Source organism: Kogia breviceps, chromosome 3 (genome assembly GCF_026419965.1).
Source record: "Kogia breviceps isolate mKogBre1 chromosome 3, mKogBre1 haplotype 1, whole genome shotgun sequence".
Lineage (NCBI taxonomy): Eukaryota > Metazoa > Chordata > Mammalia > Artiodactyla > Physeteridae > Kogia > Kogia breviceps.
Window position 1 is genome coordinate 37629869 of NC_081312.1, and position 16635 is coordinate 37646503.

The 16635-nt window shown below is 35.1% G+C and overlaps 1 protein-coding gene across 9 annotated transcripts in view; it reads right to left on the minus strand.

The window, feature by feature from the left end:
* The window catches only part of SYNE2 (spectrin repeat containing nuclear envelope protein 2), a 324338-nt gene that overhangs the window by 138761 nt on the left and 168942 nt on the right, over positions 1-16635 (minus strand). For 8 of the 9 annotated variants that reach the window (XM_067028349.1, XM_067028348.1, XM_067028354.1 and 5 more), the window contains exons 46-51: positions 12826-12981; positions 11728-11993; positions 8628-10725; positions 6671-6993; positions 4365-4509; positions 3281-3499 (exon numbers count right to left, since the gene is read on the minus strand). In XM_067028349.1, coding sequence (XP_066884450.1) covers positions 3281-3499; positions 4365-4509; positions 6671-6993; positions 8628-10725; positions 11728-11993; positions 12826-12981 — 3207 coding nt within the window. Of the gene's footprint in view, positions 1-3280; positions 3500-4364; positions 4510-6670; positions 6994-8627; positions 10726-11727; positions 11994-12825; positions 12982-16635 lie in introns of those variants that run through there. The other variant, XM_067028356.1, reaches the window with a different exon arrangement.

Consider the following 16635-nt stretch of genomic DNA (forward strand, 5'->3'; position numbering starts at 1 on the left):
CTGTGTCAGTTCTCCTATCTCCCATTCCTGTTCCCTTGGATCACCTTCCAAAATAAACCCCCTGCTTACAAGCCCCTGTCTCAGGTTCTGCTCTCTGTTGTAAAGCTGTTAAGTCATTAGGAGGAGAACACAAGGGGGAAGAATAATTTTTTTTAGGACAATAATTTTATCGAAAAGCCAGGCAATTCTTCAAATTGTGAATGGATAAACTAACTGTTGTGCATGAGTCTGACAGACTATTACTCAGGGAAAAAAAAAAAAAAATGAACTATTGATACAAGCAGCAGCATGAATGAATCTCACATGCATTATGCTTAGCGAAAAAAGCCCAAACTCAAAAGGCCACAAACTACCCAAGTCTGTTTATAGGACATTCTGAAGATGGCCAAACAGATTAATAATTGCCACAGGCTGGAGGTAATGGAAGGAGCTGACTACAAAGGGGCATATGGAACTTTCTTGGGTGGTGGAAGTGTTCTAAGTCTTGATTTCATTGGTGGTCATGTGACTGTATGCACTTGTCAAAATGCAGCAAACTTATACCAAAAAGAGTGATGGCAGCCCCCAAATAAGTAAATAGCTGCCGCAAAGATTATGCATTCACTCCTCAGCCCCTGGATGATTCTCCTTGGACAGGTTATAAAACTTTTAGGTTCACAGTCAGTTATAAAGTTGAGTCTAGAAAGGGAGAAGGAACCACAGTTGCTCCAAGAGTAAACACAGAGAAGGAGATGGAAAAACCTGTAAGCAGCCAAAATAGAAACTAAAACAGGAAAGACTTCTGGATCTTTGGTACAAGGGGAAGAAGACAGCCTTATCCCTCCCATATCTTTGAAGACATGCCTTTATTCTAGCACATTGTGATCAGTGAAGCATAAAATGATGATCCTGAATAACCAGAAGTGAATAATTAAATTAAGCAGATTCTGCTTAAGAAAAGAGGGAGGAAAGATTTTAGGGGGAAAAAAAACGGTAAATCAAAATTTAAATTGATTTTTGAATTTGTAAATTTAAACAAGCATTTAAGTTTTCAAAAATCTACTTACACAAAACCTTTCTTCATAAAGATACTGGATTGTTGTATTAGCACAGACATTTTTAAAAACAGAAGTTCATTTTGTCACATGGAAAATCACCAACCATGCCAACAGAATCTTGCATGTACAGGTATTTAGATGATATAATTTTTATTGAATGGATAAAAGCTATTTTAAAATCTTACATCAATCTGGCATGTGTAAAAATCATTTAAGTTGACAGTTTAGTGGTTAAAAACAGAGTGTACATTTGAATCTTCTATCACTTATGAAGTTGAGCAAGTTACTCAATCTCACTGTGTCTCATTTTCTTCATCTATAAAATGAGAATGATAATCTCATCCTCATAGGATTCTTGCGAGGATACATGTAAATACACATAAAGTGCTTAGAACTCTGCCTGACACGTGCTCAATTAAGTGCCCATTAAGTGTTAGCAGCTGTTGTTATTATTGTTATTACGTGAGAACATATTTTGTTGGTGTTATTCTTTGAAAAACACATTTTGTTAGCAGATATTGTCAAATGCTTGTATGGTTGACTACAAAAACAACTACTATTAAATAGTGACTAAAATATGATTGCCAGTGGGTAGAGGGCAAGAGAAAGATAATGTAATAAAATTAAAAGAACAATAAGCTTAGGATTAGCCTAAACCTGAATGTGAATAAGAGCTGTGCCCACTAAGTGCAAAGCCCTGTTCAGATTCTAAAATTACAGTGTGAGCAAAATAGATGTGGCCACAGCCCATAGCCCCAGTTTAATCACTTAGCTTGGAGGCTTGTACCAACTTAAATCTCTCAGTGCCTCACCTTCTCCATTTAGAAAATGGTGATAATAGGTAACTCCTGAGGGCCATGCCAAGATTCAGCAGCATCATGTGTGAACTGCCTTTTTTTTTTTTTTTTTTGTGGTACGCGGGCCTCTCACTGTTGTGGCACGCGGGCCTCTCACTGTTGTGGCCTCTCCCTTAGCGGAGCACAGGCTCCGGACGTGCAGGCTCAGCAGCCATGGCTCACAGGCCCAGCCGCTCCGCGGCATGTGGGATCTTCCCAGACCGGGGCACGAACTCATGTCCCCTGCATCGGCAGGTGGACTCACAACCACCGCGCCACCAGGGAAGCCCTGCCTTTTTTTTTTTTTTTGGCCGCTCCTTGCAGCTTAGTTCCCTGACCAGGGATGGAACCCGTGCCCCCTGCAGTGGGAGTGTGAAGTCTTAACCACTGGACCACCAGGGAATTCCCTGAACTGCTTTCTTAGCACAGCACACAGGAACACACTGCACAGAAGGACCTCAGTAAACCGTGCCATTGTGGATGGGAAAGAGCTGGAGGCTAGTGGCCCTGCTAAAAGGACAATTTACAACGTTCCTTGGAGTTTTAACATTCAAGAGACTATTTACTAACCAAACCCCAAGAGCACCATCAAAATGATATTCATTTTCAAGAATAACAGTTTTAAGCAGGAAAATATGATAGTGCTAAATGTTTAAATCCTAAGGCAATGTGACCTACTGCTAATCAAGTATTGATTATATTTGTCTTAAGTAAATTCAGCAGAAATTTTAACAGGAATAAGAGAGAAGGGTTTTCATTTAATGTTCTGAATTGTACCTCATTTATACCTGGTCCTTTGGAAAGATCAAAGAATACACTAAGATATTTTTATACTATTTTAAATTTTCTTTCTAAATGTATGGGATGCCTAAGGCCTCAACCATGGTTAAATTAACATCTGTGATCGATATATATTATGGAGGTTTTCTTTGAGACAGTCTTCAGAAAGAACATCATACATATTTTTAGGTCAATACTTATTAACAATAGTAGTTAATTTCCACAGTTAACCACTGTAATTAATTTCAAAATTAATTGGTTATTATGAATATTACCTTATTCTAATCTCTAGTGTGATGGAGAGACATTTTTAAGAGGGCTTAGCTTATCTGCACGATAAAGATTTTAAAGCTCATATGAGCAAGCAGCCACTTATTTCTAAGAATTATTTGACACCAAAAAAATGCCACTGTCATGAAAGAATGTGAATCATTCTTTAATAATTCCTTGGAGATTATTTTGCTAGGACCTGACCTCTATAAACATTTACATGTTCCATACATGTGATGTAAACAAATGGTACAGGTTGAGGACTTGTTTTATATTTAAAAAAATGAAAATAATAAGAATTTAAACGACATGTGTTAGTAAACTGTATGGTTTGACTGTTACAAATGAAGCACTTACTTCTTCATGGATAAATTTCCACTCCTGCTTCAGTTCTTCACACCACAACTCCCATTCTTTAACAGCTTCCATCAAACTCAGCCATCTCTCCCATAGAGCAGATGTGCTTCTGAGTAAACAGAGGCTGTCACTATCTGTGCACATGGGTCTCAAGTGTCTGAGGACCTGTCGTACTTTCATGAGCTCTTCTTTGGTTGACGTAAGATTTGACACCAAGGCCTTATGAAAAAAAAGAAAAGGAATAGGAGGGATAGAAGTTTTCTGAATTCAGAACTATTCTGAAACTTATAAACTATTTTAATCTTGAACAATTAATGTTTTAAAATCATCCATAAGTATTACATAATCCATTTTTTAGTCCTTTCGGAAGTCAATTTGAGACAGATGAGAAGCATCTATGTATTATTATATTGCACATGAATTTGGAACTATGGGGACAAATAATGACCTATAAACCAATTTTTCTAAGTAAAAATGTGTTTTCCAAGGTAAATATCCTAGAAGTTCATTTTCTTATTTTAATGTAAGTCTCATATTTTACTAGATAGCTAATTTGTACAATGCTTACTGTAATCAACCACCAACACATTATTTATATTTTTGGGTTTTGTGTTTGTTTTGTGGTAGATGATAAGCACAGATGATTTAGAATGTCCTCATCCAAATGCTAATAACATAATACCATACGCTGTAACAGATGAATATATGCAAAAACTAAAATTGCTCAGTAATAGAGTATAAGAAGTAACCAGAATTTATCATTTCTGAAAGTTGCATTAAATGCTCTGTCATTGATCCAGCAATGTCCAACAAAACAACATGCAAGGTAATGCTTTAGAAAGAATGATTAATAAGGACAGGATGCGACTGGGGAGAAGACTGTCCTGTGAACCCAAATGATTAAATTTCTCAGAACCAATGCCTCATTTTCCCCATGGCTTTTGGTTTAGGAATTTTGCTGAGTGTACAACTCAGGTTGAAGATTTCTGTGGATCTTAACAGAGCCACGTCCCCTGATGCCTCCACCTGCTCTTTCTGCCAATTTTTTGTACATAGTCTTACTGAGATTTGCAAGTTCTATTACCTTGCTCTGTTCCAAGCGCTCTAAAGCTTCTTTGTATGACATTGGCAATGGGGACATGCACTGCCCAAGAACTGTCTCCATCTGGCTGAGGTTAGTGCAAATTTTCTCTTTTATTTTTCTATAGCCTTTGTAATTTTCAAGACACCTAGTGAGACACAGAAAAAAAAAGCGATGTTAAATTTTATTTAGCACAATAAATTCTGAACTTCCCAGAATGCATTCTGAACACTTAGTAAAAAATAGAATGTAATTCTCTTTTTGCTACTCAATGTATTTCAACAAATATTTATTGACTACCTCCTCCTTACAGGACCTGCATGAGACTTTTAATGCAAACTTTAACAGGCAGATAAGACTGTTCCTGGGCTTCCCTGGTGGCACAGTGGTTGAGAGTCCGCCTGCTGACGCGGGGGACACGGGTTCGTGCCCCGGTCCGGGAAGATCCCACATGCCGCGGAGCGGCTGGGCCCGTGAGCCATGGCCGCTGAGCCTGCGCGTCCGGAGCCTGTGCTCCGCAACAGGAGAGGCCACAACAGTGAGAGGCCTGCGTACCACAAAAAAAAAAAAAAAAAGAAAAATAAAAGAAAATTGTTCCTAAACTGGAAAACTGCATTCTTGAGCACTGCTAATAATGGTACAATTCTTGTAGAAAACCACTTAGTCTTAAAAATGCTCATATCTTTTGATCCAGCTTCTGCAATTAATCTTAAGGAATCAATCCTAACGTAAGAAATTTATCCTATACCTTATAAAACCTTTTACACAGTAAAATCTTTTTACTTATTAGACTGTTAATTAAAATGGCAAAAATCAGAACATACTTTATGCTAACAAAAGATACGGTTAAGTAAATTACAACAATCTGTTTTATAAAATATTATATAACAATTACAATTGCTTTTATATGAAGCTTTGTTACAATAAAGAAAAGGGTTCATTTTACAAAGTAAAGCAAAAGCAGCCTATTTTTATATAGTACAATGCTGTGCTATATTTAAAAAAACCACTATGAATAAAATTATGTATACAAAACAGATACAACCTAAATCCACCACTGGAAACAATAAAAAATTCAGTATCAAAGATATATTTTTTAAAATTCTTAAAACACAATAATAAACTGGCAAAGAATTAAGGAGTATTCAGAGGCCCCAAACTATGTAAAAGTGGAAATACAGAGAAATAAGCTAAGCTCCAAGGCCAGTTTTTCACTTAGAGGACATCTGTCGAGTTTCAGTTTTGTTGATCTTCACCTGGAATGCTGGGGACAGAGGATAAAGCTCTGAGCACACCCAGGATGGATGTTTATTAGGACATCCCCTCTGTAAAGATAATGTGTAACACGTATAACACAAAGACCAGCCTCCAAAATGTAGAATAAATCCCTACAAAGCAATAAGAAAAAGCTAGACAACCCAATAAAAATTGTCTTGAATAGGCATTTTTCAGAAGATGAAATATGAAAGATGAAGAAATATTCACAAAAGAGGCTCAAATTCATTAACAGTAATAAAGATGCAAATTGAAACCACAATGAAGTATCACTTAACCATTAGACTGGCAAAAATTAAATCTCGCAACATTAAGTGTTGGTGAGGATATGGGACAATTGTAACATTAATATGTTGCTGGTTTGAGTAGAAATGGGTAAAATCATTTGGAATTAAAAATTTAAGATGTGCATACCTTTTGACCCAGCAATCACAATCCTAGTTATACACCCAAAGGAAGCTCTTGCATTTGCAAATGTTCCTAGAAGCACTCTTTGTGAATGCAAAAACTAGAAACAACCCAAATGTTTACCAACAGCTGGGTGGGTGAATATTTTACTACAGACAAAAACATGAATAAACTTCAGGATCATAATGGTAAGTTTGAAAGAATGAAGTCACAGAAGAATACATATACATGAAAACAGGACACAAACGTGTAGTAAAAATATTTTTTAAAGCAAGGGCATGGTAAATAAAAAACAGGATAATGGTTACTTCTGAGAGGAGAAGGAAGGAGTACCCAAGAGAATTCAAAAATCATGATGTTTATCTTTGAACCTTTGGGTCCAAAGGTGTTTGTTTTATCCTTATTCTTTATACCATACTCAGACTTCTATAAACATTCTGTTTTAAGTACTCAATATTAATTAAGAAAAAATGAAATAAATGCAGTAGAATATTTGCCATGGTTTTCCTTAGTGATTTTTTTCTTACTTTTCCATATTTTCCAAATTATTTCTAATGTGTGCATGTTAATTATAAACAAATCTATATTTTGTTCTTAAAGCATTACCTTTAGAAAGAAGTACCTACCTTTCTACTTCAGCTTCCTTTACTTTGGCTGCCTCCCTCATGGCTGAGTTCTTAGAAACTAATTCCTGTAAAGTACACTCAAGTTGTCGTTTAGCTTCTGGGCTGGATATAGTCCCCAAATACTCGGTGAGGTCCTGGATGTCTGCTATTGTGGACTTCAGTTCCTTTTGTTTGCAGCGAGGCATCTCTACTGATTCTTCTGGGTTATCAAGGTCTACCCTATGGGATGCAATGATGGCTTCAAGGGCAGTGATGATCCCCATGGCCCTGGAGACTGCTTCATTATAGCGTGCCATATTTCCATAAGCATCATTCAAGACATTCTGGTGAATGGAAGTTTAAATGCCATGATGAAAACTGTCAAACTTTTGTCATTCTTGAATTTTTGTGATACATTCGTAATATGTCTTTGTCATAAAGAGTGAGCATCTCACACTTATAGTTTAATAATATTACACTAATAGTTAAAAATGAATAAGTTTTTCTTTGCATAAAGAAAATGGTTTCCAGATTTGCTAAGAAATCTAATCTAAATTTAAAAATACATCTCATGAATCATGTCTAATGATATATGTTCCTGCTCTAGAACTCTTGTATTAGACTATGAATTACATAAAACAATTGTATATATTTAATGTATATAACCTTAAGCAATATCTGTGGGAAAAAAACTGAAAAGACCCCCCACACACACACCAAACCTCTTGTATTTTTAAATTAATGGCTCTGCCACTAACTTTAGTTTTGAGCACATCACTTAATGTCTCCAGACCTCAAGTCTTCTCACTGAAATAACAAACAGTTGAAATAAATAACTTTAGAGGTCCCTTCCAGTCCAGCTCTAAACATATCGTTTTGGGGATTTATGTACACTGTTTCTGGAAACTGTATTAAAATCAAGCAGAGAATTTGTTAAGTACCAATTTAAAGAATGTATTAGGGTTCATATGACTTTATATTTCTATAGCATTTATACCTTAGCAAAATAGTTCAAATACATTATCTAACAACTCTTTGAATTAAAGAAGGGAGTTAACGTCCCCATTCTAGAAATTCAATGTGAAAATTCTGAAAACACAGTGAAGGGCATTATATTAAGAACAGTGTGTTTAAATGATGCCTAAGGTGTCTACCCTATTGTTGCAGGAAAGGAGGGAGTTGTTGTAGTCGCTCAGCAACAGATATCAGCAAACTTTTCCTGTAAAGGGTCAGACCAAATATTTTAGGTTTTGCAGGCCATACGGACTGTCACAACTATTCAGCCCTGCTGTTGTAGCAGGAAAGCAGCCATACACAAGCCAGTAAGGAATGGGCATAGCTGTGCTCCAATATAACTTTAGTTACAATATCAGGTGCCATGGGCAAGTTCGGCCCATGGGCCTTAATTTGATGACCCCTGCTCTAAAATCACACAGATCTCAACATGAATCCTGGTTCTGTTACTATTTCAAGACCTTGAGAAAACTGTTGATGTTTCTGAACTTCAATTTCCTTATTTTAAAGTGGGGCTAATAATAGCACCCACTTCACAGAGTTGCTATGAGGATTAAAGATAAAGTGTTCAGCACATTTCCTAGACACTGTAAGTTCTAAATAAATGTGGAGTTATTATCTTGTGTTCTTTATACCATATTTCTTCCACTACACTCTATTATTTCTGAAAAGCAAAGAAACAAAAATCACAAACTTTTTGGTTCTGAGCTCAACAGAAGCTATGAGGGAATAGAAATAAAGGTGTCAAACTCATCTTTTTCCAAACTGTAAGGAACTGTATTTAGATGTAGAATGAGTTGGGATTATAAACTGGACCTTTGAAGTTCTTTAAAATGGCTATTCTCCTGTGCAGAATATTACTATAGAAAGTGTAACTTCTTGAGAAATGTGGATATTAACTAGAGTAAAACATAAAATCATGAAATTAAAACAAATACATTAACCACCTAATTAAAAAACTTACTGTGCGCAAATCAATGCTTGCATTAAGCTGCATGTGAAGATCTTCAATGTCATGTAATTTTGTCTCCACATCACTAGCTTCAGAAGAATTTTCTTCTCTTTGCTTCTCAAGAACAGTCACAGCTTTAATGCTATCCATTTCTGCCTGAACTTGTTCTTGAAACATTTCACAATTAACTTTTTCACTCTGAATATGTTCAATTTGCAAATTTATAAGTAAAGGCTGTTGTAACTGAGATTTTATCTGATTTAAAACATGTAAGGAATTTTCTAGTTTGTCCTGAAAATTCTTTTCATCCATTTCTTTCGGTTGGGATTCCAAGACTACATTTTGGAGAACCTTGTGTAACTTGTCATTTTCTTCTGCATACAGCTTTATTTGTAGCATTTCTTTCTCTTTGAATGAGTCATCAAAGTCCTTATTTTCACTCAATTTCTTGATTATTTCATGATACAAGCACATGACTTTCCTGATTCTCTGATTCAAAATTTGAGCATTGAGCAGACTGCTTTCTGGTGGGGTGTTAGGTGTTGTTAGCAGTGCTTCAGCCCTTTTCTTAACTTGCAGATCCATAGCCCTCAATTTACCTAGTGATGCCTGATATTTGCCATATTCTGCCACAAATGTATCTAACTGCTTAATTTTTTCTTCAAGTTCTTTTTCTTTTTCAAGTATTTGGATTTGCAATTGGTCAAGTTGGGACCAATCCCAATTTAGTCCTATACAGTCAAACACTTCTTTGAGTTTCAATACTTGTAGGATACCAGATCGAATACCAGTGATTTGGTCTTTAAGATGATACAACTCCTCTTTAATATCTGGATTTATTTCTGGATTTAGTAGCAGTTCATTGTGCTGTATATGGTCAACCTCCTTCTGAAGCACAGATGTTTTTTCATAAAATTCTCTACAAAAATTTATCTTGTGTTCTACTTCATTACATTTATTTTGAATGAATCTTTGTGTTCTGTTGACTCTAGTCTTAAGATTTTTCAATTGATCATCTAGAAATAATCTTTCAAACACACTTAGATCTTTACAGATGTTTGTTTTTTCCTGAAGATGTGTTGTGATTACACTCTCAATTTCCTGCAATTCCTTCTGAGAAATGGTCAAAGTGACATACTGATGTTCTAGTTCAGCTTCTGTGGAGGTTGCTTCCATCTTGGGGATCATCAGTGTTTCATTTCCTTGAAGTGAAAGTTGAACCTTCCCTATTACCCCAACAAATCTGCTTCTTTCTTCCAATTTAAATTCTAATTGCTGTGATCTTTGAGTTGATTTTAAGACTAGCATTTGGTATTGATTCTGTAAGTCCTGTAGGAGGTTATTTAAATCACTGCTCTCATATGCTGTAAGGTTAGGACTATTATCTTTGACCTCTTCAACCAATGACTCCACAACCTGCTGCTTATCTAGAATGCCATCGTGCACCACCTTGCATTTTCTGATCTGTGAAAGAATATTGTCTGGGAGAAGGGAAATGGTAGGGAAGACTTCACCTAACAGATTTTTGACCCATAAGATAGCCTCTTTCATCTTGTACCTGGTTTCACACTTCTTGATCCGATTTTCCACCTCTATGTTTAATGGTTCCAATGCTTCCAATTGCTTCTGCAAATTATTTATTGCATCTTCTAAAATCTTCTTTTCTTTTTCTCCCCAAATCCTCTTCATCTGAAGTTCAGCTCTCCCCTTGAACACAGAAAATCTATGCTTGATAGTCTGGAGTTCAGTGACCAAGGCAACCATGCTTTGATTCCCTTCTTCTTCTGGAGAGTCCAGGCTTAACTGCAGACACTGCTGCTGCTGCTGCAGGCAAATTTCAAGGTCTTGGATCTTACTCATGAGAAACGTAAACTCATCATGTCCCACCACTTGCTGAGAATACTTCTTCTGGACCAGTTGTTCCATTTGCTCCCAACCATGTTCAAGTTGCTTCATCTGGCTTTCCAACAGCTTCTTATCCAGGTCAGTCAGACAGTTTGATAAATTTTCCCATTCGATTTTCAACTTGCTTAAAGAATCTTTCTCTTTTTCTATTGATGCCAGTAATTTTTTAATTTTGTCCATATAGGTTGCACTGTCCAGTGGTCCCCTAGCAAAAGAAGAAAAATGGAGCTGATTAATATTTGCTATACATCAACACGAGGTTAGCTGTCATTAAAAGAAATTAATTCTGCTTTGAATTCACAGAAGAGAAGATTAGGTTGTCTGTAAGAACACTCTGTCCTTAAAATAAAAATCAGAATCTTATTTACTGTAGCTCTCAATTAATGTGTGACAATGTAGAAAGCTTGTCTATAAAATGAGTATCATAAAAATGCAGAAGCACAGGAAGGGAGTGAAAAGTGAAGGGAAGAATGTATGTAAAAGTACTCTGTCACCTGTAAAGTACTTGTGCCAAGTTAGGCTAGGACTAAGCGAAATTACAACATCCAAGCCCTTTGTTATCATCTTACCAACAATAATGATAAAGATATTGACTAATAAGGTACAATCATCAGGCTAATCTTTTAAATATAAAATTGTTTCCTCAAAGGGTGTCACTGAAAGTGAACCCCATTTAGGCAAAAGTATAAAACTTTTTAATAATGAGAAAATGTTTACAAGTTATGACTATATCTACAATCTTCAGCCATCATTTTCAAAGCCAAAAGTAGTATATACATGTAAAAAGAAACCATTACAATACGTATATATTCCTTATGTTCCAAACTATTTAAACCAAGTATGTTAATATTAAACAATTGTATTGATAATGTTTCTGCCCTCCTCCCATAGTTTAGAATAATCTCTTGGCAAAAAAATGCTAAATTCCATAGAACTTAAACTTATTTTGCAGATATTTATAGTGTGAGTTAATAGTTTAATAACTTAATTTGTAAAAATTAATAATTTAATTGTAAAATACGATTTTTTTTGCATGAAACCAACAGAATTTTCTTCAATGCTTTCCATATGAAATTAATTTCCAGACTGTAGTATTAAAATCATAATATTCTTTACTAGTATAAAGTCTTAACACCCTGGGCCTGTCCAAGGCAGTGGAGCCTATGGTTGAATACAAAGAATGCACATCCTAAATTCTTTTACTTACACTTTTAGACTTTCCTTTTCTGTTAACAAGGCTTTCATCGAGGATTCAACTGCCACGAGGTGTTCCTGGAAATCTTTAAGGAAACAGTATTGGCTTTCTTTCTTTTTCTTCAAAGTCTTAAGTGCCTGAAGCAGATTGTCCAAGTGCTGCACTGAATACCTTTCACTGTGGGGAAACAAGGCACTTGTTTCTGCTTTCTTAAGATATTCAATTTGTTCTAGTGGTTCAATGGCTGCTTTCTTTGCTTCCAACTGGGTACATAATTCCTAAAAACAAGTCAAGGAAATCAATAAATATACACTCACTCATTCACTCATTAATTAACTCATTTATTTTTTTCCCTTTGCTCTTTCCTTTCAGTAACACATTCTATCCCAAGAAGATGTTTTTAATATTTCATTTGCACACAGAGAAACTAAGGTCCTGACTTTTAAAAGATTTTTTTTTTTTTTACTAGAGTCATGTTAAAATGTAGACTAACACTCACCATTGGTCTAATGTTAATAGCAAACTGGTCGCCCTATTGTGTTAAAAGATTCTACAATGTCTAAACAAGATTTATCTTCTTTTATTATTTACATGCATCCCCTCTCTTTCCTGTTTTAGATACATGTTTACTGTTAAGTAAACTTAGCTAAAATTGTAAGGGTCATTTTAAAAAACATGGTCATGTATTGGACTTTTAGATGCCTTTCCATAGCTATGTAAACACAGCTGTAAAAACAAAGAAGGAGCATCCCATAATGCTGATAATCAGGAAAAATAAAAGGAATTTGTCAGAATCAGAAAAATACATAGGACTAAGAAAAGGAATGATGGCAAGTCAGAATCTCCAAATTTTCTTACTGAATACGTAAGCTTTTAGGAACTTTGTGAAAGAGAAGACTAATGTTCATTAAACTCTTACACTTCTTAAATGGAAAGATTTATACAACTTACTGATTAGTACATAATTATATAGTTACCAAACTGATCATCAGGCAAAGGTTAAATAAGACTTTTCATTCTGTGAAAGCAATTTTTTGGTAATTAAAATATATTGTATTGTACTGGATAAATGATGCAATCATGTTGTCAGTATTTTTCTTGTTTCCATACCTCTATCTCTTTTAATTGTTCATTTCTTAACATAATATCTAATTCTAAAGGTTGATTTTGCAGCTCATTGACTTTCTGCTCATCTTCAGTGGTTTTCATGCTTTCTTGAACATCAGGAGAAAGTTGTTTTGACAAAACCATTTCCACAGCTGAATTCTGAAAACATAAAAAGATTAATTGCTGAATAGTCTACTTTCCAAATAAATAATTTTTATTTTTCTTGATGAAATAATTCCAGTTTCTTCTATTTACTCAGATTAAAGACTTTTCACAACTATATCTGGCCATTACCAAAGGGGATTTTTCCATGCAATATTTAATGCTAATATTGGTATCCCAAGAAAAATGAAACTTTTTTGACAAGACAGTATAGGATCTGGCATTGCTCAGTTATATACTGAGGAATATCTATAGTCTTAAAGAAAGAGAACGGATATGGAAAAAGCAAAAGTTCCAAAGTTTATACTTAGTATTCACCATAATGCAGAGGGCATGCAGAGGGCAAATAAATGAGCATTCAGTGGTACCCACTGGTAGCTTAAAATAGTATGTGGATAGATGAAGGAAACACCAAAATACCAAAATTTCATGATATTAAAAATGTTATGCCTAGGGACTTTCTGGCAGTGGTTAAGATTTTGCCTTCCAATGCAGGAGGTACGGGTTAGATCCCTGGTCGGGGAACTAAGATCTCACATGCCTTGTCAAAAATACCAAAACATAAAAAACAAACAAACAGACAAACAAAAACCCCAGAAGCAATATTGTAACAAATTCAATAAAGACTTAAAAAAAAAAAAAAAAGGTCCAAAAAAAAGGTCCACATCAAAAAAATCTTTACAAAAAAAGAGGAATTTCCTTCTTAAAAAAAAATGTTATGCCTTAAATTACATAAAGGCAAGATTCCAATTCTGGGTATGGCAGAACAGGTTATATATGGGGTAATCTGATCTTTTCTGAAAGCTCTAAGAAATTGAGGTTCTCAATAGGATATATAGAGACACCATTTCAACTCACTTATTCATTCTTTCAGCAAATATTTGTTGAGCACTTACATACAACAGGCACTTTATCAGTAATTTTAAAAGATTTCCCATTATTTTGGGAAATAGTTTTATTTTCAGGTTACTTTATAAGTGAAATACCATTTAATTTTGCCATATACTTTCATGTCAGTAAAAATCTTTGAGGTATCAAGTCTGTGAATAAAATGTGTCCACATCTCCAAACAAGGTAGAAATTGCTGTTTTAGTAGTAGATAGTAGATACATTACTAGATAGTAATGTAAGATGTTAACAGTAGGGGAAACTGGGCAAGGGATATATGAGAACTATCTGTACTATCTTTGCAAGTTTTCTGTCAATGTGAAACTATTCTAAAATTAGAGTTTATTTAAATAAACAGATACTGTCTGGAGCTTCACCAATACTAACTGGTAAGAAAATTCAGCTGACCAGTGTTACTGGTTTTGAAGTATTTACTTGGCACTTAGCACAAGTTACTTCTTCTACAAGGCTGCAAATAATTGAAATGATTTTGCAAATTTCCTCCATTTCCAATTTATTCATGCAAACTATGGTTAAAATCTCTATGGAAGGCAGCATCTTGGGTGGTGCGGGGGAAGATCCAGGAAGGCTGTGAGAGGGAAGGACAGAGGTGCTACACAACAGATTTCATTGGCCCATGGGTGCTCTATGCCATGAACTGCAGTTCTATGAGGTGGATGCCTGCCTCCTTTTAATCAGATGGCTACTGTTGCTTACAGCACCCAACAAACCCACCTGTAGGGCAAGAGCTTCTGAGCTAAAGGCATAGATACTAAACCCAGGAAAACTTTACTTCTTATCAATAATTTATTAGGAATTCAGAGCCCTGGTCTCTCTTACCTGATGGACTGGTCACTTAAGGACTAGCCACATTTATAACCTGCCATTTGTAATCTGCCTTCTGTGGTCAGGGAGAGCATCCTAAAAAACCTGAAATCACCTCATAACACCATTTGTTTACCAAATCCAAAAGCCATGTTTCCACTTTGGCAGAAAATCCAACAGAATCCCTCAAATGAACATTTTAAATTTAAAAGGTAACATTCCTTTGCTCATGCCCGAGAGGTTAGAACACAGGCTCGTGCCCTGACTGGCTCCTGGAAAGATTCTTTCATATTTCATAACCAGTGATCATTTGCTCATCACCCTTAGCTGTATGTTATTTTTATTTTGCAGGCTCATTTGAAACATCTTACTTTAAATTATAAGAGAATTCAAATATATTTAAAACAACAGAATATAACAGATAATCATTACCCATGACACAGATATAACTGTGTCATTATTTTATAATTCTTATAAAATTGGAATCATACATGTATCATTTTACAACTTAGTTTCTTCACTCAGCGGTATGTTTTGCGGTTTATCGTGGTGTCAGATATAAATCCCATTCAGTCATTTTACGTTTGTATACTGTTCTGCTATCTGAAGGAACACGACTTATTTGTCTGTCAGGCTACTATGGACATTAATCATTGCTTCCAACTTTTCCTATTATAGATATTACTGTGATAAACACCCTTGTTTTAGCCCTTCTTGCACATATGTGTGAGTTTCTTTGGGACGTTTTCCTAGAACTGAAATTACTCCTTTTGATTCTCGATAGACAGTTATTGATTTGTTCCTACCAGCATGGTAAAAGAATTTGTATTTTCCCTAATCCTCTCTGGTATTTGGTACTAACAGACAATAATTTCTGCCAATACATTGGGTGTGAAGTTGACATCATTATTGTTTTATGCTCCCTGGTCATATGTGTCTTACCTCCTGTGGATTACTTTTGCATAATCATTGACTTTTTTATTGGGTTGGTTACAATTTCTGGTGTTCTTTTATATACTGGATACTAGTCTTTTAACTGTTTTATGTACTGCAATTATTATCTCTCAGTAGATTGTCTTTAAACTTTATATATGGTATCTTTTGTTGAATATGACTTTAATGTTTTAATGCAGTCAAATTTATCAGTCTTTTCCTGTTTGGGCTTCTGCTTTTAGGGCCTTTTTAAGAAAAAAATCTTCTATACCCTGAGATCTCAAAAATATAATGTATTTCCGTAATAATTTACATAATAATTTATTTTTATTTCGCCTGTTTAAGGTTCTCTGTACTTCTTGAAATTGAGAATTCATATTATTCTTCAATTCTGGAAAATTCCCAGCCTTTCTTTTCCTGCATTCTCTCTATTCTCTCCTTCTAGAACTCCTACCAAAATTGTGTTTGACCATCTCATTATAGCCACTAGGTCCTTAAAATCTCTTTCCTCTTTTCCATCTCTTTATAGCTCTGTGTTGGATTGTGGGTAATTTTCTAACATATTTTAGCGAACTAATTCTCTCTTCAAGCTGTATCAAGTGTGCTACTTGGCCAGAGCAATCTTAATCTCAATGACTTAAAAAACATTATTGAAGTTCCATATGGTTCTTTTTTAAATCTAACCTTTTTTCTCAAAGTATTTTATTCTCTCATTATGATTTCTAATCCATCTATCACTAACCATTTAAAACGTATTATTGTATAATATCTTTCGAACTGCTGCACTGTCTCACTATCCTAGTGTATTAATTCGTCTCAATTTTAGGGATGTGGACTCTTCTGGTGGAATGTTCCTTTGTGTTATTGATTGATTGACTGATTCAAACTAACTCAGGGTTATCAGACTTTTTTTTAAACTACATTGTGGGGATCCCTATAGCCTGATTGGTAGAACTGACTGCGCCCACTTATGCAGATTTGTGTTTGCTTCTTCCAGGTAAGCAA